This window comes from Nannobrachium achirus (genome assembly GCF_963921795.1).
Source record: "Nannobrachium achirus genome assembly, chromosome: 20".
Classification (NCBI taxonomy): domain Eukaryota; kingdom Metazoa; phylum Chordata; class Actinopteri; order Myctophiformes; family Myctophidae; genus Nannobrachium; species Nannobrachium achirus.
The window spans coordinates 48,905,169-48,930,697 of record NC_137827.1 but is presented as its reverse complement, the minus strand read 5'-3'; the positions used below and the strand labels follow the sequence as shown (position 1 = coordinate 48,930,697).

Here is a 25,529-nt window from a genome sequence, read left to right as displayed (position 1 = left end):
TGGGGCATTGTTGAATCAGCTGTGGTGGAGGAAGTGGAGCACACATTTTCCCCCCAGTAAGCTCACTGGGAAACTTGTGGATAAAATGCCTGTCTGTCTGTCCATCTGGCCACCTCATTCATTGTGTGTTGGTCTGACTGTCTGTCTGTCTGTCTGTCTGTCTGTCTGAGTGATGGCAAATCCATGCCAACTTATGTTTCGTTGCACAGCACTGATCAGTTATTTTTTGCAGTGGTATAACTTTGTAGTCTGTAGTATTATAAAGTACTAATTGGGCTCTGGTCTGTCCTTCTCAACTTTCTTGTTTTCGTGTCCCGCAGAGACAGTACATCTCCTACTACGGGCATCATTAAACCTGATCTCTGCAGTGACAGTCCTGTGCAACTCCACCGTACTGTACTCATCACATTTATTTTTCTCTTATTTCTCTAGCTTTCTCACCCGTCTTTCTTTTTTTCCCCCCCACTCTCTACATGCCTTCTCCGATTCTGTCCGTCTGATTGCTACTTTATTTTGTCAACTCCTCCTGTGTCTCACTGTCAATCAGTAACTGTTTTTTTGTCAGTCATTCTTCTGTCTTTCACCTTTTACCTCCTCCCTCTCTCGCTGCTATCATCTTTTTGTCTCCGTTTACCTACTTATCTCGCTCTCTATCGGCACCTGATTTCATCATTCTTAAAAAAATGCAATTCTGCCTTTCTATTCCCTCTGCCAAACCCCCTCTCTGACTCAGTCACGTCCAACCTCATTTCCACACACTCTCTCTCTCTCTCTCTCTGTGTTATCATTCTCCATTATTTCCATCTCCTCGCCAAGGGTTTCCCCTACAAGTGACCGAGCCATCTACTCATCCAGCAGTGTCTCATCACATGGGCCATTCTCCCCCGTTCAGCGGGCTAATTAGGGCCGGCTTAGCCCACATTAAGCTCCGATACGGGGTTTAACGTTTCTGGGCTAATCCCTCTCCTTTTGGCCAGGAAATAGGAGCCTGCTCGCCATGTCATGAGGTAGACTTACATCCAGAGATTAACTCGAGCTGGCTGTGGCTATTTACCGGCATTCTGATCCTCTCTTTTCGGGGGTAAAAAAAAATATCCTCTTTAAGTTGGTTTCCGCTCCACCCCTGCACACAGAATACACCCAATGTGCTTTCACTTGAAATAAAGACACACATTGAGAGTCGTGTCCATGTTTGTACGGTACTAAGTTGACGGTCGTCCGGGCGACTTAACAATGTGTGTGAAGTGAGCTTAAATTCCAAGCTCGCAGACTGTACAGGCAACCAAGGAGCAAGGACTACGACAGACAAAGACAGACCTGCCAGGAAATAGGTGGATCGAATATTCCTGTGACCAAAGAATAATCATGTATGACCAAGAGGTCTGAGGGTTTAGGGGAGAGAAGATATCTGGGCTTTTAGGAGTGAACACTGACAGAAGTAGACTAGAATAAAGAACAACAGCTGAGGCTTGCTCTGTGCCCAAGATTGCAGTTGTACAGTTGTGCCATCAGACTAGCTATTGTTGTCTTTACTAAAACACTGAAACCAACCGCTCATCAACAGTCATGCATGATTTTACAGTGTAGGTTCTCCATCTTTCCATCTCCAACCCTTTCTGTCTATCGCTGTGTCTGTTTCTCTTCTACCTCAATGAAGTCTGACAAAAAAAGGCAAAGCAGTGTGCATCTGCATAGGAGAGCAAGCAACCTTTGCCCCCTCTTCGTTTGCTCCTTTTCCTCTCCTGTCTCTGCCTCTCCAATATATAAAGTCCTTTTGTCTCAGTCTCTCCCCTTTCCTTTCTCTCTGTCTCCACTCTTTCTCTGAGCCATCTTACTCTCCAGTGACTTTATCCGACAGATCAGGGTTTGTAAGGTGTTGAGCCTCAGCAGCAGCAGCCAGGGGCGTCACAAGGGGGGGAAAAGTGGGACTGAGTTACTAGGGTTAGGTTAGTTACTAGGGCCCAAGGTGGAGGGGCCTTAATTATTTTATACTTTAACTATGGAAAAATAGCAGATATACAAGCTCACAGCACGGCACTCGGTGCCGCACTGCGAGCTTGCAGATGTGCTATTTTTGAAAAGTCGTGAAAATGTGTGCAAATCTTTGAATATATGTATTTTTTTAAGCGAACATTTGTAACAAAAATGTTGCTTCTGGGGTGTCCCTGGAGCTAAATATTTTGAGATGGGTTCCGTGGCCAAATACATATAATTTTGGGGGTACTTCACGTGAAAAGGTTTGAGCACCGCTAACATAGAAACATAGGTTTTTCAAAAAACCTCAGACTTTCAGACACACATTTTCACGATAAAAAAAAATAGCAGATCTCAAGCTCGCTTGGTGCCACGCTGTGAGCTTGTATATCTGCTATCTTTCAAAAGTTAAAGCACAAAATAATGCGTTCCCAGTCTAAATGGGTTAAACCCCCACCCCTATGAAGAACATTCATGGGGGGCCCACAGTGAATCCCTGTACCCGGGGCCCAGAATTTGGTGTGACACCCCTGACAGAGGCAGTGTTCTCTCAGTCTCTCTCTCCTCTTTGTTCACCTGCTCCTGAACTCTGCCTGACTCGGGATGCCAAAACACCTCACGTCAGTGTCGGCAGCACCGGGGGTGTAAGCTCACCTTCACAACTACAGTGTATTTTATCTGTGCCAGTCTGTGATGTGATTTATTTCATTCTTTCCTTGCGCTCTGGAGACAAGTGTCTCTTTTTTTTTTTTTTTTCTGTAGGAGAGGATAAAAAGGTGTGAAAAGAGCCTAGGGGCTGACCCCGTGTACCAGCATGCCGGTGCATATATTGCAACATAATCCCAAATGGATTCGATTATGTCCTGTGACCTGACTGTGTTTGTCAGGATTTATGCGCTGTATTCTATAGCACTGGTTCTCAATGTGCAGGAGTTACAGTACATTATTGACAGTTAGGGACCAAATGGACCCTTGTTGGTATCTGAGGGGATATAGACCAACTTTTATTAATCCCAAATGGCTATTCATTTGTGCAGATAATATCCCTTATCATCAGTAGGTTGTTATATATCCGAGGGGATATAAATGTATACTGTCAGAGTTTACATTTGCACTCTCAACATTGAGGATTTCACAGAGTAGACTGGAGTACCAGAGATGAAAATGGTATGAAATGGGGTCTGTGGCCTAATAATGCATAGTACTTCTATAATCTTTATCCCACGATTTTGTAACCCATTTTTTCACCCAGTGCCAATTGTATAAGCTATGTAATCCTGGGCTCTGCTCTCCCTCTGCCGCGCCTGGGGAGACAACGGACTGACCTCATGCTTCCTTCAATGCACGAGTAGTCCAAATTGTTTCTTTTCACCTGACAGGGGGGATTTCCCCGGTATGGACGTAGCGCGTAGAAGGAACACGTTATTCCAACCAGTTCCTTTCCCCTCCATCAGGCGCCCCGGCTGGCCAGGGGGAGGCATTATAGAGACAAGGATTACTGCATGTTTTTGTGAGGGTATCTACCCTAGGAGACACGGGGAGAACATGCAAACTCCACACAGAAAGAAATAAGAAGAAATAATGCATAGTAAATGGGGGCCTTGAAATTAAAAAGGTTGAGTATCATTTTTGTATGCGCTCTGGAGCCAAGAACTCACACAGACACATGGGTGGGTGATATGGGGGGAAAGAAAACAAATGAAATGAAAAAACACACCATTTCCATTACCTGCATCTTCTGGATCTTCATCATAGTCTTCATCATCTCCGGAGGACAAAGAATCTAGAAAGACACAAGAGTAAAAAGACACTATAAATCTATTTTGGATAAGAACTTAAAAAATATTACAGTACATGAACGCCATCATTATTTTAATAGCCTTTATTTTTAATACAAATTGGATATCTGTAAAGAAATTATAATAAGACAATAATGCGATTTTGTGACTGTAAGCACGATAACGAGATGACAATTTATGATTTCGTAAAGCATCGAAATCTGCGTTTAATTTGTCAATTAAATATTTTCCATCCAACTCTGACATGTTAATTCACCCGACTACTTGAACTCTGTTACCCATCTGATAACAGCTCAAACACAGCTTCAGAGAGACTTTCTCCAACCACAGATTTTTATGCAAGAACGGGGGAACGAAGGGGAGAGAAAGAGAGAGAGAGAAAACATGGACGGGAATTTTGCACACGCCAGCTGCCTGTTGGGAGATTAAATGGTGTGTATAACACCAACAAGTAATACACTGTGAAATCCTGGGTGTTCATTTATACAAATATATACCTGTACGTACACACACACACACACACACACACACACACACACACACACACACACACACACACACACACACACACACACACACACACACACACACACACACAGAGTCAGTTTTAAAATTGACTGTGGCCATTGAATAAGTCATGAATGAGTCCACAGTTCTGTGTAGCGTGGCGGCTCTGTCAGATTGCTAACCAAACATTTCCACAGACATTACAAATGAGTGGGGCTATTAGCACTGCTATTGGTGCGACACGCTTGTGTGACTGCAGGCATATGTGGGGACACACACACACACACACACACACACACACACACTATACACATGAGTAAAGCCATACGCACTCCCATACCCACACACACTCTCACACATACAGACACACAAATATGTGTGTGTGTGCATGCATGCACGCACGCACAGGAACCACCATGGTAGTTGTTTGTTTGGTATGCTTGGTTGGATGACTGACTGAGTGTATTTGCATGTACCCACCCACTTATCTGAACATGTACACACACACACACACACACACACACACACACACACACACACACACACACACACACACACACACACACACACACACACACACACACACACACACACACACACACACACACACACACACACACACACACACACACACACACACACACACACACACACACACACAATTGCTAATGACTGGTGCCACATGTTCTGGGTCAGAGTGCATATACAGATGCACACGCATCCAGCCACCCACACACATGTTAGTGCATAAACATTCAGCAACTGTTAGCATGACACGTTTGCTTTAATGCATGCATATATGTGCATATGTGCATGCACAAACACAGTACAGTATATAACACCCACACACACATACAAACAAACAAACATGCTCACCCAAACACATATGCATATCGTCGTTGTCCGATGAAAGCCTTGTATGTCCACAACCGTTCGTTTTGCATTTATCATTTTAAAAATGATTTAAACTAGTGAAAACAGCCGATCTACAAGCACACAACGCCTCGCAGTGTGAGGCGTTGTGTGCTTGTAGATCTGCTGTTTTCACTACTTTTGTGCGACGGCCTTGTATGATGAAGCAGTGCTTCACTTTGTGAAAAAAAATTACAAATGTGAAACTTGGAGATACGAGGTCCGACAGTGACGATATACACAAACCCACAGTTGCTACCACTCGGATCAGGGTTGTCTTCTTAATAATTAATCGTTTCTGTTTTCGCACGTTTTTACGCGGAGGCCTCGGTGGTAATTATTTTCAACGTGACCTCAAGAGTCTCCGGTTCACTTCCACTGGCGGACTTAATGAGCTCCAGATGTTCACTCACTAAGCCTCAAACTCCTGACAAGGAGGTTTCTTTTTTTTATTGTTTGCCATTGATGCCACACTCCAACAGCACCACTACTGGTGTTAAGTTAAACTGGAGCCTACAGTTGCGCCTTTAGTCGTGTTTCTATTAGGGATCGACCGATTATCGAAACGGCCGATAATCGAAGTCGATATTCATAACATTTATTAATATCGCAACATATCAATATCGAAAAAATATATATATATATATATTATTATTTTTTTGCATTTTGGTTACTGATTTTCACCGATTTCCTGCTGCGGAATACATTTTTAACGCTATTCTAGTATGTGGCGACTAGATGTGAGCCTCTAGACATTTAGGATGGGAAAAATATATAAATTAATTAACCACTATTTCAAATTGGGGATATTTTTTTTCTTTTTTTACTTAAAATGCATATCGGTTCATAATATCGGTTATCGGCCTCTTTGATCACGACTTATCGATATCGAAATCGAACATGAAAATCCCATATCGGTCGACCCCTAGTTTCTATCACTAGACACCTCAAGTAGCACTGGTGTTGCGCCAACTATTGCCTGGCACGTTTGACGCTTGCTATAATTGGATGTTGCACTCCAACTGTTTTAGGACAGTTGTTGAGTTAATGTAATCGCGAGGGTCCATTTCTACACCGGATTGTTCAGTGTGCTGGATCAATGCTGGACATTGGACAAGCATTTTTTGCATGTTTCTATTGTTAATATCTTTGCATAATCTGTACTGCTATGAATGCATTCATGGGCGAGCTTCTGCGAGTTCCATAATGAGAGGTACTCCATTTTAAATAGTAGTTTTCATAATATAACAACTGGCATGAAAATCAATCATGTTCTGAATTATTTGGAGTGGTGAAGTTAATGTGCGTGTGCTTGCTTTTATTACTGTGTTATACATTTCAAGTAGCAAGATCTTACTTTCTCTTATCATCTTATTATTGTTATTATTATTTTCACAAAATAGCATTGAATCCAGATATAGGCCATCAAGTATTGTAATTATTCGCCTCATCTGGGGAGCGCCCGCTGGCCTACCGGTCCAGGCGCACACCACAGACACTGACAGCGTGTGGCTGGTTCGAGTCCCAATCCCAACTACCTTTGCTGCTTGTATCACTCTCCGTCTCTCTCCCAAATTTCCTGTCAGTCTGCTGTCCTATCAATAAAGGCATAAAAAGTCCAAAAAACAATGATTTAAGACAAAAGGGAGAAGAACGTCTAACTATAAATAAATAAATAAAAAAACACGTTTATACACGCATAAATGTCTCGTCAACACGTGGAGTTAAAACTCTGTACTTGTCAAAGGAAGACAGACGTTCAACCCATTAACCCTCTACACAGCAGATCTCTTCCTTTAGGACTCTTACGTTACAAAGTCCTTCACTCCAAAAGCGTACAATACGGCTTGGCTTGCTCTCCTCTGATGCCTGGACTCCATCCAGGTGCTAAATCTGATACGGCTGCTAAATATCTGACACCTTACTCAAATATTTGAGGAAAAACATAATACGCCGCGTGTGTATTTAAGGCAGAGCGGAGGTCCTGTGTGTGTGCTGTGTGTGGAGCTGGGTGGAAGAGGTGAGAACAGAGCAGGATATTGCAACCACACACTGCAGAAGGAGCCATCTCAACAAGTTAAGTCTGAGTTATACTTTGTTTTTGCGTGCCAAAAATAGCCTCTCCGCGAGCTCACGGTGTGCTGCGTCATGCCGTGCGTGCTGTGAGCTTGTAGATCGGATATTTTCACAAGAGTATATGCCAGGGGTATTCAACGTTTTCAGGCCAAGGATCCCTTGGTCGAGAGAGAGAGATGAAGCAGGGACCTCCCACCATAGATTCCATAAAGTTTCATCGTTTGACAGCACAGTCATCAGTGTATTTTGGATTCCTGTCAATTTGTGTTTTCAGATATTTAACCACTTGAACCGTCAATACTTAATTAACTTGACCTTTCGCTCTACTCTATTCTATTACCCAAACGTCTTTTCCGAAAATAGCCGATACTTTGCGATACGAGGCATTGTGAGCTTGTAGATCGACTATTTTTTGCTAAAGTTCTCAGAATATGGACACTAGAGTTCAAGTAGTTAATATAAAAAAGAAGAAAAAAGTTTCTATCACTCAAAGATTTGGAGGACCCCCTGTAGTAACTCTGAGGACACCCTAGGGGTCCCAGACCCCCTGTACGAGCGCTGTTCAGCCTCGTACAGACATGTCCCATTTATCTTCTCGAGGAAAGTGAAACATACAGTATCAGATGGCAGGGCCTACTGTGTGGCTTCTCCCTTGTTACTGTGTAAGACATGACAGGTGGATTACATTTGAGATATTGGTGGTCACCCCCATTCAATGGAAAATCCTCCAAAATTTTTGATCTGTGATCCCCTCCCCCCTCTTTACAGACCAAAGACTTAAAGACGAGAAATACAAGATTCCATGACTTGTATGGGCATCATCTTCACAGAGGACACACACACACAGGATTTAAGAACTGATTAAACAGACATTTATTATAGCGCAGCAGTGTGATGGTGGTGTGTGTGTGTGTGTGTGTGTGTGTGTGTGTGTGTGTGTGTGTGTGTGTGTGTGTGTGTGTGTGTGTGTAGATTGTGCTCCTGGTGTCTCTGTCCAATATGCTGGGTCCAGTAGGAGATCTGAACATGCCTGGAAAAGACCATTTACTGCCAGGCGCACAGCCAGACACGTGGTGTGTGTGTGTGTGTGTGTGTGTGTGTGTGTGTGTGTGTGTGTGTGTGTGTGGGTGTGTGTGTGTGTGTGTGTTTGTGTGTGTGTGCTTGTGTGTGTGTGCGTGCGTGCGTGCGTGCGTGCGTGCGTGCGTACGCGCGTGTGTGTGTTCGCTCTCGCGGGGAGGGGGTGTGAGAGAGAGCAAACTCTCTCATTTCTTGCCACCCCATCTGTTTTCAATGATGAAGCGTTTTGAGGCTAATTGCTTTCTAATTAGTTGTCAATAACGCTCTCAGCTGGTGACCAGGAGCTTTACGGGAAGGGGTAGGGGGGTGGTCAGGGTTGGGGGGGACGACTTTTAAGCTACTGCTCACATCGCTCTGCTCACATCGCTCTATGACTCTGACACCCACACACACACACACACACACACACACACACACACACACACACACACACACACACACACACACACACACACACACACACACACACACACACACACACACACACACACACACACACACACACACACACACACACACACCACCTCCTCCAACATTCCGACAACAGATCTGTTTGCATCACACACGTTTAAGATATGATTTAGTCAGCCATACGATAATGACTTTCACCTTTGACTGAGTATCTATGCTGGTGTGACTCTCTCTCACTGTCGGTAACTGTGTGTGCGTGCGCGCGTACGCTTGTACAAACGCACATGCACGGTGAAGTGTGATAGGTGCCCGGCAAGAGTGGAGCACGGATTGTGCATGTGTGTGCACTGAAGTCGAATGTTGGTGGAGAGGCTATAGAGCTGACAAGTGAAACCTTGTCCTCTCTGGCAAAACTACAACAGAACCTGGACAGCAGAGAAGTCAAACAGAGCAGCAGTAGAAACATAATAATAAATGGTAAATGTCGCTTTTATCCAAGGCGCTTTACATAGATTGTCCATTACATTCACACATTCATACACCGATGGCGGAGGAAACCATGCAAGGCACCAACCTGCTCACCGGGAGCAACTATGGGTTCAGAGTCTTGCTCAAGGACTCTTTGACATTAACTCAGGGGGAGCCCGAATTCGAACTGGGAAACCTTCTGGAACCCTTTGTGCTCTAATGACGGTTTCTCTACCCCTGAGCTATCCCGCCCCTAATAATGTTTTCCTGTAAACTGTAATGGACGAATGACACTGTGTCGAGACGAGGCACGGCTGTTTCTGCTTAGTGGCAGGAACTACTCTTGATTCATGACCGACTGATTAACTGACTAATTGACTGAATGTGTCTGTCTGTTTGTCTTATAAAACAAAAGCTCTGCTTAAATCATCTTTAGAGTCATTATAATGCTTTCGTTTCTTTACCACAATAATACAGAGGCATTTTGTAACCTTTACGTGCCATTTTTGCACCTAATTCCTTATCTCCGTTCTCTCCAACATCTCTCACTGGTCATGTTTTCATACAGCCATTGGCACTCCGAGATGCACAGCGTGAAGAGGGAGAGATGAACAGAGCCAGCGTGTATTTAAATGAAGAGGAGAGCCGTGAAAAAGACTGAAAGAGCGATATAAATGGTGGAGGGTGTGTTGATAGAGGGAATTAGACACGGAGAGATACACTGAGTGGAAACCATCCGAGAGGGGAAGGGGAGAGCTAGAGAGAGAGAGAGAGAGAGACAGAGAGAGACATAGAGAGAGACATACAGAGAGAGAGAGAACGCGACAGGGAGGGTGAGACAAAGACACAGTGAGAGAAGAAAAGACAGGCAAAGAGCGAGACAGAAGAACACAAACAGAGACAAGCAGACAGCTGGAAAACAGAGCCGAGTTCAATTCGCTTATTTCTAACCTGATGGAAAAGGTGGAAGAGAATCAATATTCTGTTTCTCTCATGTGTCATCTCTCAGTCGAGAGAGAGAGAGAGAAGATGAAAGAGAAAAAGAGAACTAATGGAGGGGTTAAGCTACGGACAAGGTTGCAAAGTTGAAAACGTCGTTATTAGCTCATGAGAAATGAGCCAATAATGAAGCAACAGGGTATGCACATATGCACATTTAACGCTACAACTTATACCTTTACATCTAAAACATATGGTTAAACATAAAAAAAACGTATGAGGAATTAATGTCTACTTGAATGATAACTTAACTAAAGCATCTCGTGTCTTACCTGTCACTTTGATGGTGTAGTTGCTTAGCAATGTGTTGCCGTGCGAAAGGCGGCAGGAGTAGACGCCAGAGTCCTCGTACGACACGTTGATGATGCGCAGCACCCTCTGGCGCAGGCGCGTCCGGTTGTTCGGCGCCAGCCCTGCGCCATCTTTGAACCAGAGGATGGACTGGCCGGGGTCCCCCCGGTCACACGACATTTCCAGGGTGTCTCCCACGCCCAGGACATAGTCCTCCAGGAAGGCTGCTTCGCTGGACACAGAGTCTGTGGAACGAGAGAGAAGAAAAAGATGGAAGATGAGAACCTGTGGTTGATGATTTGGGTGTTCGTCTTACTAGATCAGTGTTTCTCAACCTTTTTTCTGCACGGGCACACTTTTCATGTCCCAAGAATCCATGGGCACACCAACATAATACGGGGGTGTAAGTATCGTCACTGTCGGGAAGAAACCTTGTATCTCCAAGTTTCAAATTTGTACGTTTCTTGGCAAAGTAAAGCCCTGCTTCATCATACAAGGCTGTCGCACAACAGTAGTGAAAACAGCAGATCTACAAGCACACAACGCCTCGCACCGCGAGGCGTTGTGATCGGCTGTTTTCACTAGTTTAAATCATTTTTAAAATGATAAATACAATACTGGCTTTCAAGCAGTTTCAAGGGGCACACTTGACCCTTCTCAGGGGCACACGAAAGGTCCCCAGGCACAGTGGTTGAAAAACACTGTACTAGATCACTAAAATCAAATAAATATGTCATCGATTTATGAAGAAATATGGTCATCCACTGGAAAGGTTGAGTGAACCAGTGAAGAAAGTATATATAGTTTCCATTCCATCAAGAAGAACACAGATCAAATCACCCCTCCCCGACTCTTCTCCATCATCCCTCTCTTCCTCTCTTCTCCTCTGTGAAACGTCAACTCATTTACTCCAGGAGGAGCATGCCAGCTTAGTTAATAGTCAGGGAAACATCAACATGTTTACTGGCTGCCCGACGGGGGGATGCTTGCCCACGCTGGACCACGGAGAATGGCAAGAAGGAGAGAGATAGAAAGAGAGGTGTGGCAGAGAGAGAGAGAGAGAGAGAGAGAGAGAGAGAGAGAGAGAGAGAGAGAGAGAGAGAGAGAGAGAGAGAGAGAGAGAGACTTCTTTCCTCTATCCATCTGAGGTCTCTTCCAGGCTTCAATTATACATCAACACCATCAAGGAGATTATGGTGAGAGACACACACACACACCACACCATCCTGTGAGGGAATACCAATTAATTGCTCAGGCAGCAGTTCAATATTTAACACACACACACACACACACACACACACACACACACACACACACACACACACACACACACACACACACACACACACACACACACACACACACACACACACACCTCTCTCACTTGAACACTCACGCCCCCTTAGGAGAGGCTGGCCCGTACGGCCGTGTTCAAAGTGTGATTTATGTCGGAGAAGCCGCCCAGGGTTGACCCAGCAGAAGGCCAGTTACAGCAGCTCACAGACGCACATCCATCCTCAACACCTCTCTCTCTCTCTCTCTCTCTCTCCCCCTCTCTCTCTCTCTCCCTCTCTGTCTCTCTCCCTCTCTCTCTCTGCGCTACACCACCGCAGACAGCCTCTCGCTGAGATCAGGAAATTGGAGCTGAGAGGAAAGGTTGAGGAAAAACCGAAAAAGCTCAACGCGCAGCCGAGACTCCCGCGGTCGAGACAATCTTCACGGGGAATGCATAATAATACGGCCTATGAATTATAGATATGGCTTGGATTTGGATGCGAGGCAGGGAGCAGGCAGCTCCTGTGGACCAACATTTAAAGTTATGTGGAGGCCCCGCCGTAGATGATGCATTCACGCAATCGTTGCATTCGCAGACGGATCCCCACACAGTAGCTCTCTGCGCTGTCGGTGATCCATTTAAAGACGGATCTTCATATTACTTCATGTTGCTAATATATTGCACACCGTACCGTATGCTGTATGAGGTAGGAAGAGGGTCAACACAGTGAAGATTGATGCACACATACAATACTGTCCACCGCAAAGCTGGCCAAGCTTTATATTATAGCCATATTATATAGTTTGATATTAAATTAACCGTCAGGGTAAAACTGTATTTGATTGTTCCCTTTGACTGGATTCAACAACCAAAATCAGTCCATTCTAGAAACAATATGGTACATTCACCAAAACCCTTTAACTTCTGACAGCTAAAAGAGTAGCAAAACGAAACTATTCCAAGGACAGTGGCGTCAGTACAGCAAAAGCTAAGGTATGGCAACATGACTGGTGTCTTGCACGTGCCTGCAAGACACCAGTCATGTTGCTATACCTTAGCAAATGGTATGACGAATTTATTTTAAGAAGTACATTACATTTTATTTTTTCCCCTGTAGCCAAGGTATGGCAACAGCCATACCTTGCCATACCCAATTGACGCCCTTGACGTCCAACAAGTTTCCCTTGGGGATGGACCCAAAGTGCTGCAATAAATCAGCGAGCATGGAAAAAAAAAGTAAAAGGAATGAAGACCGGTACAATGGTTACATCTGTATGCATGTAAGAAATAATCCACGCTGCCTCGCTGCAGCCATTGAGAGCAGCCCGAATGAAAAATTACATGCCTCGGCAGTCCTTTCATCCCAGCGCAACACCACCCCAGACTTAAAAGAATAGATGAGGTGTGCGTCAATTCCTCCCTGTCTCATTAAGCATGTTAAGAAAATGCAGACAAAGTCAATAAAGCGCTAAAGATGGTTGTACGTCTCTCGGCGCGGCTCCGCGGCTCCCTCCCCACGTTTGACAGTGATATTTACAACCACCGTTTCTTTTTTTCATATAAATGGTTCCATTCAGGACAGGAAAACCGCTCAGGAGAGACGGAGAGGGGGCGTAAATTCAGGCCCAGCCCCCCTCCACCTCCTTCGTGTGAGTTACTGCCTCTTACCCCAGTGTGTATCTTTGGGCCCTTGTGAATAGGGAAGGGAAGAAAATAGGTCTTAGAATATCTTAAGGTCTTAAACATGGGACATTGGAGTTTATGGGGGAGATATAGTAATCTCCGGGGGCTCGTAGCTCAGCTCAGCTTTATGGACTCCAACAAGCTCCCCACCCCCCTCCCACTATTGGCTACCTTGAATGAACAGTAGCGTCGAGTCTGGACTCGAGCCATCCACATTTCTGCTTGAAATGCCGGCGGCGGCGAGTTACAGGAATTGGCCTCTATTGCATCGTTGCAGATACATGTGGACGTGGGAGTTCCGCCGACACACTGTACTGTACTGACAACACGCAGGACCTCACCGACGGTACAATGGGTGGCAGGGGACAGTGCAGAGTAGCTACTTTCGGAACCTCTCCCTCTGCTATACAGCTCCGAGATGAGGTTCCTCACTCTTGTCATCCACAATCTGTCCGTTGCGGGGGAAATCCGCCGTTCCTGAACACTTCTTACCTCTTGTGAACATCCTATCTAAAAAGTAAAGTAAAGTTCCTAATGTATACTGGCCTCTCAGGGGGTTTACTTCTCAAGCGTGGAAGAAAATGTAAGCAGCGTGTTGAAATAAAGAGTTTATATCGGTCATTTTGTCAGCCAGTGCCATGTTTTTTAGAAATTCCGGAAGTTGCGGCCGCATAAGAAACATTACTGTCTCCCCTGGTCACGTGGAATAGACACAACGAATAAGCTTACAAAATGAGCGATATAAACGCTTTATTTCAACACGCTACTTTGATTTTCTTCCACACTTGAGAAGTAAACCCCTGAGAGACGGGTATAGGACCTTTACTTTTTGGATAGGATGTTCACAAAAGGTAAGAAGTGTTCGGGAACGGCGAAGCTTCCCCACAACCGAACGATTGTGGATGACCAAGAGTGAGGAACCTCATCTCGGAGCTGCATAGCGGAGGGAGAGGTTCCGAAAGGAGCTGGTGCAGAGACATGTTGATAACTGATGTAGTGACCCGACCGAGAGCATAATGCCGTGGTAATGGGACCGCTGCACGTCAAATATAGTGTAAGACAATGCAATAACCAATAATAGACTGTACATTTACACTGTACATATAGTGTACAGTACACTCCAATTGCCACATTCAGCATTCGCATCACAAATACTGTAATACGTCCTCTGGTTAGCGTAGGCAAATGTAAATGATCAAAGAGCACGGGGACCCTGTGACTGGTTGATTAATTGCCTCCGTATAGGAACGGGGGCAATGTGTTTGTGTCATTTTTGCGGCAACACATTTGCTTTGATCCGGGGGAAAACAGATAGTGGGACTCGCGCGCATAGCAGTGCTCTCAGGTTCGGTTGTTTACAACGCTAGGGGCTGGCAAATGCAGCTTAATAACAACAAAAAACATCACACAACAAAGATACATTCCTCCTCGAGTAAAAAGGAAATGCAGCATTTCTGAGGTGTACAGACAAAAATAACTCAGTGAATAAAGTCCAGATCTTCACCCAGATCATCAATGACGAATATCCTCTTCTGCTACAGAATCCCTGGACTTTGAAATGGAGATTTAGGACGTAAAAAAAGAAATGAAAGGAGAAAAGAAAACGTAAAAGAAGAAATATAAAGATCAAATACCCTGATTTGAATAAAAATGAATCTGGTTTGAAAAGCTTGGCACGGGCAACTGATAAGGTACCTATAGCTTTGTTCTTCTGGTATGGACCAGGTTCTAAGAGAACGATGCTTAAAAGCCTATTCCTTGAGTGAAACATGCTATGCCAGGGGTCTTCAACAGGGGGTCCAGGACCACTAGGGCGTCCTCAGAGTTACTACAGGGGGTCCTTCAAATCTTCCAATCCTTTTTATATTAACAACATGAAGCCTAGTGTCCATATTCTGAGAACTGTAGACAAAAACAGCAGATCTACAAGCTCACAACGCCTCGCGCTGTGAGGTGTTGTGAGCTTGTAGATCGGCTATTTTCGGCAAAGAGGTTTGGTGTAGGGGGGAAAAAGAGCAGACTAAGTACAGAGTAAAAGGTCAAGTTTATTATGGCTCAAGTGGTTAAATATCTGAAAACACAAATTGACATGAATCCAAAATACACTGATGACCGTGCTGTCAAACGATGAAAGTATATGGAATCTATGAACAGGTTGTGGGGGTCCCTGCTTCATCTCTCTCTGAAGTAAGGGGTCCTTGGCCTGGAAGACCCCTGTGCTATGCCAATGTATTCAGCGCCACTCTTTGTGATTATGGCTGTTTGTTGCTCGAGGTCTCCTGAATGTGTGGTCAACAGTCTGTGTTGATGTCAGTCAGTGGAGGAATGTTGGTCACAGTTTCCACACCGATGGTTCTTCTCACTCCGTTCTGATGACATCCATCCAGTCTGGCATCCTCATCTAGACGCTTCCTGCTGTTATCTTGTCCGGCCTGGCTGGCATGTGCAGGCTGGCTGTGTGAGAGTGTGTGTGTGTGTGTGTGTGGGGAGGGGGGGCACACTGTCCGGAACCTCCGGCCAGCTGGAAGCAATGTGCTATATGTACTGTGTGTGTGTGTGTGTGTGTGTGTGGGGTGTGCGGTACTGTGGCGTGTACGCATATTTGTGTGTGGGTACAGAACACACATTTGCCTCTACGTAAGTACCGCGTCCGTACCTGCGACTACATGTATACATACAGTACACTCTTATACACTCCCTAAAACAGCGAGCACACACACACACACACATGCAGGGGCCCCGGGCCCCGACAGCGAAGGATCAGCGGTCACTCCATAAATCAGGAGGGGCCCTTGCCCTCCGTAGCCTCTCGGCTCAATATCATAACAACTGGCCCTTCAGAATGGCATAATGTCTCTCTTTGAGATACTGCTGGTGTTGCCTGTCCGCTCAGCGCTCTGCTGGCAGACTGCATCTTTTCTGTGCGTCTGAAGAGGTTTATTTATCCTCCACAAACTCCTCCAGGGGCCCGCAGGCAGGCAGCCTGTAGCCCCCGGGGGATGAAAGGGCCTCTTTATGTGGCCAGGGCTTTTCCATGTCCCCCTCTCTCTCTCTCTCACTGTTGGGGTGTGTGTCCATGTTTCCGTCCCCTCTTATGTGCTGGGTATAGGGATGGGACGATACGCGATATTATCGTTTACCGTGATAAAAAAACACTCACGATAATCGTATCGTGGAGATTTAATTTATTGTGATATCGTCCTCCGTCATGCACTGGGATCAATTCACCTTTTATTTGCCGAGCTGCATATCCGGTACCACTTAAACCCGTTATAATTGGTAAAAGGTACTTATAACATACATACTTGATAGTCTTTTTCCACTCTCTAGCAAATGTCTTTGCCAAAAAATAGCCGATCTACAAGTTGTGAGCTTGTAGATCTGCAATTTTTTTGGTAAATGTTCCGCCCCAGGATAATGGATTTGTATTATCGCGATGACATCGTAAATCGCGATTTCTTTTGTCACAATAATCGTGATATGATATTTTCATATCGTCCCGTCCCCAGTGTCCATGTTTCCGTCCCCTCTTATGCGCTGGGTCTGTGTCATGTCTATCCATCTCTCTCTCTCTCTCTCTGAAAGCCTTTCTAATGCTCATGATTATTTTCCTTCAATCCCACTTCTCTCTCTCCATCATGGTTTTCATTCTTTCTTTGTCTCTCTCTCTCTCTCTCTCTCTCTCTCTCTCTCTCTCTCTCTCTCTGAGAGGGGGATGCTTATAGGAACAGGAAGAGGGGGTGAAACCAGACGAGGGAGTTCGCTGTCGCCACGGTTACAGTCGTGTAAGGTCAGCGAGGGAGGGGGGGAACGTGGCTGCTATTTTGCGCTCTGCTGCACTGAGGCGGCACCAAGTCTCGTGTGTGTGTGTGTGTGTGTGTGTGTGTGTGTGTGTGTGTGTGTGTGTGTGTGTGTGTGTGTGTGTGTGTGTGTGTGTCTTTGCTCAGAGAAGTGATTCATAACGGTTTCCCCCACTTGATGAAATACTGTTGAAACTACAACAGGCTTTGTTTACATTGTGGTTTACTGGATTTACCATAATTCCTTTAGTATTTGTGTGAACACTAGAGATGCACAGACCTGACACTTGGATCAGGGGGGGAAAAAAACAACAACAACAACTCAAATCCTAATTTCATAGCTACTTGTCTAACTCACGAAGAACACACTTCAAAATGACCGACATTTAATGGACAAATATATTCCTGATGGTTATCTATGAAATGCCAAATAGGGAGAGCGTTTTTTGAACTTCAGATGTGTGTGTGTGTGTGTAAACACGCAAACAGTGGCACCAGTGTGCTTGTGGGTTGAGCCAGTCGTGTGTCGGCTTTGGAGGGGAGCAAGGCAAGCGTGCGCCTGTGCGCATGCACGCACGCACGCACGCACACACACAAGCATACAAACACACACATACATACACTCTCTCTCAACTCGTTGCCTCCCTATTTGCTCGTGTCTTCAATGCTATCACATATCTACCTCCAAAACACAGTTTTACAACAAGCGGTGCGTCCTTTATGCTTTGACGTTCTCTGTTGATTCATTGCAGGGATCGAGAACAGTGCCTTGTTGTTCGCCATCACAGCCTCCACACAGGTTAAAACAGGCAGGCTACACAGCAACATACAGAGTTTCCATTGAACTCAAAACTGTGCCTCCTTAATGTTTTAATCTCAAGGAGCCCCAGTTTGACATGCATTAGGGAAGACCATAGACTCTTTCTACAGTAAAGGCAAAGTGTTCATTTAACCGGGAGAGTTACAGAACCATTTTTTAAAGATATGTGTTTGGGCTTTTTATGCCTTTATTGATAGGACAGGAGACTGACAGGAAATGGGGAGAGAGATGGGGAGTGACAGACGCGCAGCAAAGGTGTTCGGGATCGGGAATCGAACCAGCGACACGCTGTCAGGCTACACTGAGCCTATGTGTTATGCGCCTGGATTGGTAGGCCAGTGGGCGCCCCTGCCTGAGTTACAGAACCATAAGTGTCCAATTGGTTCCTACTTAATCAGTCATTAAGCTCATGGGGACCCCTGGCTGGAACCCACTCAAGGACACCTGGGGGTCCCCCAAACCAGACATTCTCAAGACTCTGAGAACTTAATTAAAACTCCAGAGTGGTCAGAACACCCTACCCAAAAGTTTGCCACGGGTAGTTCATGTGTACGTACGTTTTCATCGGTTTTAATCCGTCGGGTTGAGTGTTGTCCGTAAGGTTACGGACAGAGACAATTACGTACGGACCTACGGAGCAACCAGATTAAATCACTCTCCCCCTCCGTTTCTTGTGTATTCCTGCGGTCCTTATGTACTACTATGCGTGGTACTTAAGTAGAGGCCGTTCAGGTACTTTTATTGAGTCTGGCGGAAGAGGGCAGTGACGCATAGGGGTTTTAAAGCCATATCTGCATCTAAGACGGCGTTTTCAAAGTGATGTCTTCCAGATGGCACGGCGAGGCATTCGTCTTCATCAAGCTCCATCTTTCTGACCCCCCCCCCCCCCCCACCTCCCTTCCTCCTTACAGTGGGCTAATAATACAACAGTGCCATGTTTCCAACAGCTGTACAACAGTGAGGTAGCCTCAAATAAAACGCTCGCAAACAATTGGGCGGCTAATAGCCCCCCCATCACCATTTTTTTTTACTGCAGGTAATTAGTTGTTTGTTCCATCTACGGAGAAATCTCCACTTGTGGTCTTTTGAACTTGGACAGACCCAGTACTTTCCACGTTTTGGGGGGCGATTGCATCGTTCCCGTTTGATTGGCAGACGAGTGTTTGCGCGAGGTTGACTGAGAGTGCGGCATGCAAGTTAAGTGTGTTTGCTTGTGCATGTGTGTGTGTGTGTGTGTGTGTGTGTGAGGAGGGAGGGGGGGCACACACATACTGCAAGGCTACAAATCAAAACAGGGTCACACGTCATCTCTAGAGCAAAAAGAGCTTTTGATCTGTCTTTATTTTTATCATTTTTATCCCACTATTTTTGTAACCAATTTTTTCTCCCAGTGCCAATTGCCTATACGCTGGAATACTGGGCTCTGCTCTCCCTCTGCCACGCCTGGTGAGGGCCCCGAACTGAGCTCATGCTTCCTTCAGTGCATGAGGAGTGAGCCGCCCACTTCTTTTCACCTGACAGGGGGGGAGCTTCCCCGGGCTGGACGTAGCGCGTGGAAGGAACACGTTATTCCAACCAGTTCCTTTCCCCCTCCATCAGGTGCCCCGGCTGGCCAGGGGGAGGCATTGTAGAGATCAGGATTACTGCATGTTTTTTTGTGAGGGTACCTACCCTAGGAGACACGGGGAGAACATGCAAACTCTACACAGAAAGGCCCTTTTGCCAACCCACCTAGGGTGTGGGCGCTAATGACGCAGAGGAGGGAACACGCCCCCAGCGTACTCCGGTGGAAATCGAATGAACCCAGGACCTTCTAGCTGCACCACCGCCTGCACCACCGTGCCCTCTTGTGATGTGTCTGACTGTAACGTTTTACAGTGGAAAGGAGTTGCACAGGGTTCCCACACATCTTTACCAATTCATTTCCAAACCTTTTCCAAAACTTTTCCAGAATATTTAACCCGATTTCCAGGACTATATAACAATAATTCAGCTCAATAACGAGTCGCTTACTCATATGCACAATGTCCAAAGACAGGTAGTGTATGGCAGTGGTTCTCAACCTTCTCAGGCCGTGACCCCCGAAATAATCATATTTGAACTGGGGACCCCCGCACCCTGACGAGCACTAAGAGTAGATGAATTTTGTATAATACGGTTTTATTGTGAAAATAGCTGATCTACATGCTCAACGCCTCGCAACTGCCTCAAATATTTGACAATTTGGCCAATGTTTAATTTGTCATTTCAGAGGTATTAACAAAATCAATAACCAAAGACAATGCATAGCTATTTTTTTCCAGGACCATAACCTTGGTTGCAGGAGTAGAGAGGGAGCAGAGAGTCTGACGGAATTCAGTTAATCAAGATGGAGAGACCAAAAGAGAGACAGATGGACAGGCAGACCTACAGAGACATAAACGCAGAGACAGTAAGACTAGGGCTGTCACGATATGACATTTTACATGACGATTAATTGTCACTCAAATAATTGGCGATTAACGATTTAATTGTGTTTTTGTCATTGACAATTACATTTCTGTTTGGCTTTTGGGCTTTGAAGTTGCACATGGCAGATATGACACAAAACCTAAATACATGAAGAAATTACTGACATATTTGACAACTTTACTACTTAAAAAATAACTTTGATAGTGGAAATAGCCGATCTACAAGCTCACAACGCGTCGCGATGCGACGCGTTGTGAGCGTGTAGATCTGCTATTTCCACTATTTCGGACATTTTTCAACATTCACGATTATGACGATTATGACAAAATAATTGCGATAATGTCAAATAATCACGATTAGACGATTATGTAATAATTGTGACAGCCCTAAGTAAGACATAAGGACGCAGAGAGAGAGAGAGACAGAGAGAGAGAGAGAGAGAGAGATAGAGAAAGAATGAAAGTAAACTTCTCTCTCCAAAACACTGTCACAGAGAAAAAGTAATTAAAAAGTAGTAGCAAATTGTGGGAGGAAACCGTCTGGTCACGCTCCCAGAATGTGCTACATAACTATTGAAAAATAGCAGATATACAAGCTCACAGCGCGGCACCGAGTGCCGCGCTGCGAGCTTGTATATCTGCTATTTTTGAAAAATCGTGAAAATGTGTGCAAGAAACCTATGTCAAGGACCCCCAAGATGATATGTATTTGGCCACGGACCCCGATCTCAAAATATTTCGTTCCAGGGACCCCCAGAAGCAAAATTTGAGTTAAAAATGTTCGCTTAAAAAATACATATATTCAAAGATTTTCACACATTTTCACAACTTTTCAAAAATAGCAGATCTACAAGCTCGCAGCGCGGCACTCGGTGCCGCGCTGTGAGCTTGTATATCTGCTATTTTTCAATAGATAAAGTTATTAGGGCCCCTCCACCTTGGGCCCCAGTAACTCAGTCATACTTTCCTACCCCTTGTGACGCCCCTGGGCATGAGAAGCGATAAAGCGGATGTGAAGCCTCCTCCCCCACTTCTGTTTCGTCTTTTACGGTCGCACACATTTATCCTAATATAAATCAAAATCATCTAAGCATATATATACAGTAGCTTGCAGCTTATCAGAGATGATATTTTAAAATACATTTCAGTGAAGTTTTGAGTTGTCCAGCTTCTGTTAACTCGGATTTTGGGAAGTGTAGTTTCAGACTCTATGTATAGCATTCGGCGATTGTGGAATAGCTGTCTGGCTACGCGAGACTATAGAGAAAAAGAGACTGAAAGAGAGACACAGTGAAAGAGAGACAAACAGAAACGGATGGAGAATGATGAATGGACGACTTGAAGCCGTTTCTATTCAAACACAGCAGAAGTGAACCCAGAGCGAGTGAGACACAGAGAGTCATAGTGAAGCTCCCAGTCGGTCGGTCCTCCTGGCAGCGCCGCCGGGTCCGACACGGGGAGGACAACAGCGCGTCCCTCCGACCTCCAGGCCGTTCTTTTACTCCAGCTTCCTCCGCTTGCTGCCAACCCCGACCGTTTGGCAGTGCACCACCCTCCACCCACCACACCACACCACCACCCCAACCCCAACACAACCAGCATCACATGACCTTCACATAACACACACACACACACACACAGAGTGCATTTCTCTTCCTCTCCTATTTCTCAGCTTAATGACCATTGTAAATCCCAAACCCCACGCTCCTCTTAGAACAGACTCTCTCCCTCTCTCCTTTTACACCTTTTTTGGAGGGTGGAGGGGGGAATTGGGGGGAGGGGGGGGGGTAACGTGCAAGGGGGGGGAGAAGCACCCACCCCTAATCTCTGTTTAATATGGTTTGGCCGGATGTAAATACCTCGGGACAATGATGTTAATCTGAGCTGGCCTGACAACCTCACACCGAACCACTAACAGGCTGCCAAGAGAGAGCGAGAGACACAAAGAGTAGACAGAGAGAGAGAGAGAGAGAGAGAGAGAGAGAGAGAGAGAGAGAGAGAGAGAGAGAGAGAGAGAGAGAGAGAGAGAGGAGGAGGAGGGTGAGGAAGGAGGAGGAGGGATAATTCGGCAGAGATCAGAGGCGGTGGGTGGGGGTGTATTCCAGCCCGTTTTTCTTCATCTTCAGTGGAGTCGTGCTCTGTCAAAAGAGAACGCCGCTCTTCTTTTGGTACAAGATATACACTGCTAGGGCTGTCACGGTTATGACATTGTACGTGCCGATTAATGTCGCCCCAATAATTGCGATCAACGATTTAATTGTGTATTTGTCGTTGATAGTTACAATTCTGTTTGGCTTGTAGGCTTTGAAGTTGCACATTGCAGATATGACGCACAACCTAAATACACAAAGAAACGACTGACATATTTGACAACTTCATACTTAAAAAGAACACAGAGATCTGCTATTTCCACTGCTTTTGAAAATGTTTGAAAATATATGAAACATTTTCAACATGGAAAACGATTCTGACGATGATGCCAAAAATAGTTGCGATTATGTCAACTAATTGCACACACACACACTCACACTCACACACACACACACACACACACACACACACACACACACAGATATACATTACAGACGTATACCCAGGCATGTAATAAACCCAGACAGACAGACACATACAATTCCCCCCTCCCAACAAAACTCTCTCATACACACACACACACACACACACACACACACACACACACACACACACACACACACACACACACACACACACACACACACACACACACACACACACACACACACACACACACACACACACACACACACACACACACTTCCAGAACGCCTGGCCCGTGCGCTTGACTGCGCTAACGAGCATCGGAAGCTACTGTACGTCCAGCGCGTCTTGGCAGCGGCCAATCGTCTTCCCTCCATTCACACTCCCCTCGTCTACTCTACACCACCCTCCTCCACCCCTCCGTCCTCGGCCCTCCCAACAAGAGGCTGGGGGTTTCGTTGGTGGTGCTTGGTAATTGTCATTCCAAAGACAGACTGGCCTAGTTTCAATTCAGGACTTATAGTGTAGTGTGTGTGTGTGTGTGTGTGTGTGTGTGTGTGTGTGTGTGTGTGTGTGTGTGTGTGTGTGTGTGTGTGTGTGCGCGCGATTCCCCCCACAAAAGAACCCGAGATGTCTCTCTCACGCAACGTGTGTTAGGGTTCTATACAACATAATCACGGCGTCAACCACAAAATAAAACACAACACGAGAGGAACCAATCAGATTACAAGCTACAGCTGCTGTTTTTGGGGGTCCCCTTGAATATGGCGTTCCAAAGCATCTTGTTTGCATGTGGACTAAAAGAAAAGACTTCCATTTTCTCCCTCTCTTCTTGTTTAAGAGGAGAACAAGGGGCTGTGAGATGTATCAAGTCTGTCAGAGTGGATGTACTGTTCCCCGCTAACGTCACAATACATCAACTTGACGATGACTTGAGGGACCGAGACAAAACAAAGACCAGGAAATCATTGGGCGACACCAGAAATGATTGCAAATGAATGGTACGCTGCCTTCAAACAAGAAGGCCGATTTATACTTGGCACGTTTCGCTGAATAAAAACGATGTATTTTTTAAATGAAAGAAGTGGTGAAACAACAACCACTTGTTGAATAGGGCCGTGTGATAAAGTATAAAATGAATGATGTCATGGCGCCAACAATTCTTCGAGTTAAGGAGCAGGGGCAGTGCTTCAAGTAGAGACAAAAAGACATCTTTGCAACAGACCTTGGTACTGCAACACATAACTTACAACTCTCATGAATACGGACCCTAGATCTCTAGCAAAGGCGTCTTCAATAGTTTCAGGCCAAGGACCCCTTAGTTGAGAGAGAGATGAAGCAGGGACCCCCACAACCTTATCATAGATTCTATAGTTTCATTGCTTGACAGCACAATCATCAGTGTATTTTTGGATTCATCTCAATTTGTGTTTTCAGATAATGAACCACTTGACCTTTCACTCTGTACTTAATCTGCTCTTTTCCCCCTTCTCACCAAAGCTCTTTGCTAAAAATAGCTTGTAGATCTGCTATTTTTAGCTAAAGTTCTCAGAATATGGACACTAGGGTTCAAGTTGTTAATATAAAAAAGGAGAAAAAATCGTTCCATCACTCAAAGATTTGGAGGACCCCCTATAGTAACTCTGAGGACCCCCTAGGGGTCCCGGACCCCCTGTTGAAGACCCTTGCTGCAGATAAATCCAGACAGACTCCAGGACACAGAGCAACTGATGGAACCCATCTCTGAACACTGTGTGTCACTGCTTGGGGGAGAGTGATTGAAACGTTAACATGTGACCTCCCCTGACCCCACTGTGACCTCTGACCTCCCCACCCTGCCGTGATGGCCGGTGACCTCCCTCCACTGTCCTGCACCGATAGGACGGAGGAGGAGGAGGAGGAGGAGGAGGAGGAGGGGCTTGGACAAAGACATCAAAGTCAAGGAACATGGACAATGTTAAGACACACTCAGCCGATTGTCTCTTTATGTTGTCCATACTGTCTGATAGTCTAATAGACGATCACTCGATCAGACAGACAGACAGAGAGGTAGACAGGCACATATGGACAGCTTCAAATGGCATATATACATGCATGCAGACATTATAAATAAATCCACATTGTTATACAAAGGTAACCAGTAAGACGCCTATGGGCCCTAAAGGGCGAGGTTGCGCAATATGGACTTAATATTGATGGCATCATCTGGGAATCTGATGCAGAGGTCAGCACCATATATGGAGATCTAGGTGATGATCCAGTTGTCTCCATGTATGGATAATCCAGGGTTTGATCTTTGATGAGGTGATGTCACAAAAATGTGATGTCACAAGGACAACAAACAAGTCAGCAGCTATAGACATTGAGGCGTTCCTCACGTACGGGCAAGATGTGACGGTTTTCATAGTTAACTGCGACCTATGGTCGCAATGAACCCATAAGGGTCCATTTGGTTACATTTGTACACTC

The 25,529-nt window shown here is 45.4% G+C and overlaps 1 protein-coding gene across 1 annotated transcript in view; it reads right to left on the bottom strand.

Moving 5' to 3' along the window:
• fgfr3 (fibroblast growth factor receptor 3) overlaps positions 1 to 25,529 on the bottom strand; it is a gene marked incomplete at both ends in the record, with an annotated part of 83,193 nt that overhangs the window by 45,356 nt on the left and 12,308 nt on the right. The window contains 2 exons of the mRNA XM_080750319.1: positions 3,692 to 3,757; positions 10,496 to 10,759. Of these exons, the coding sequence (XP_080606445.1) occupies positions 3,692 to 3,757; positions 10,496 to 10,759 (330 nt within the window). The remainder of the gene's footprint in view (positions 1 to 3,691; positions 3,758 to 10,495; positions 10,760 to 25,529) is intronic.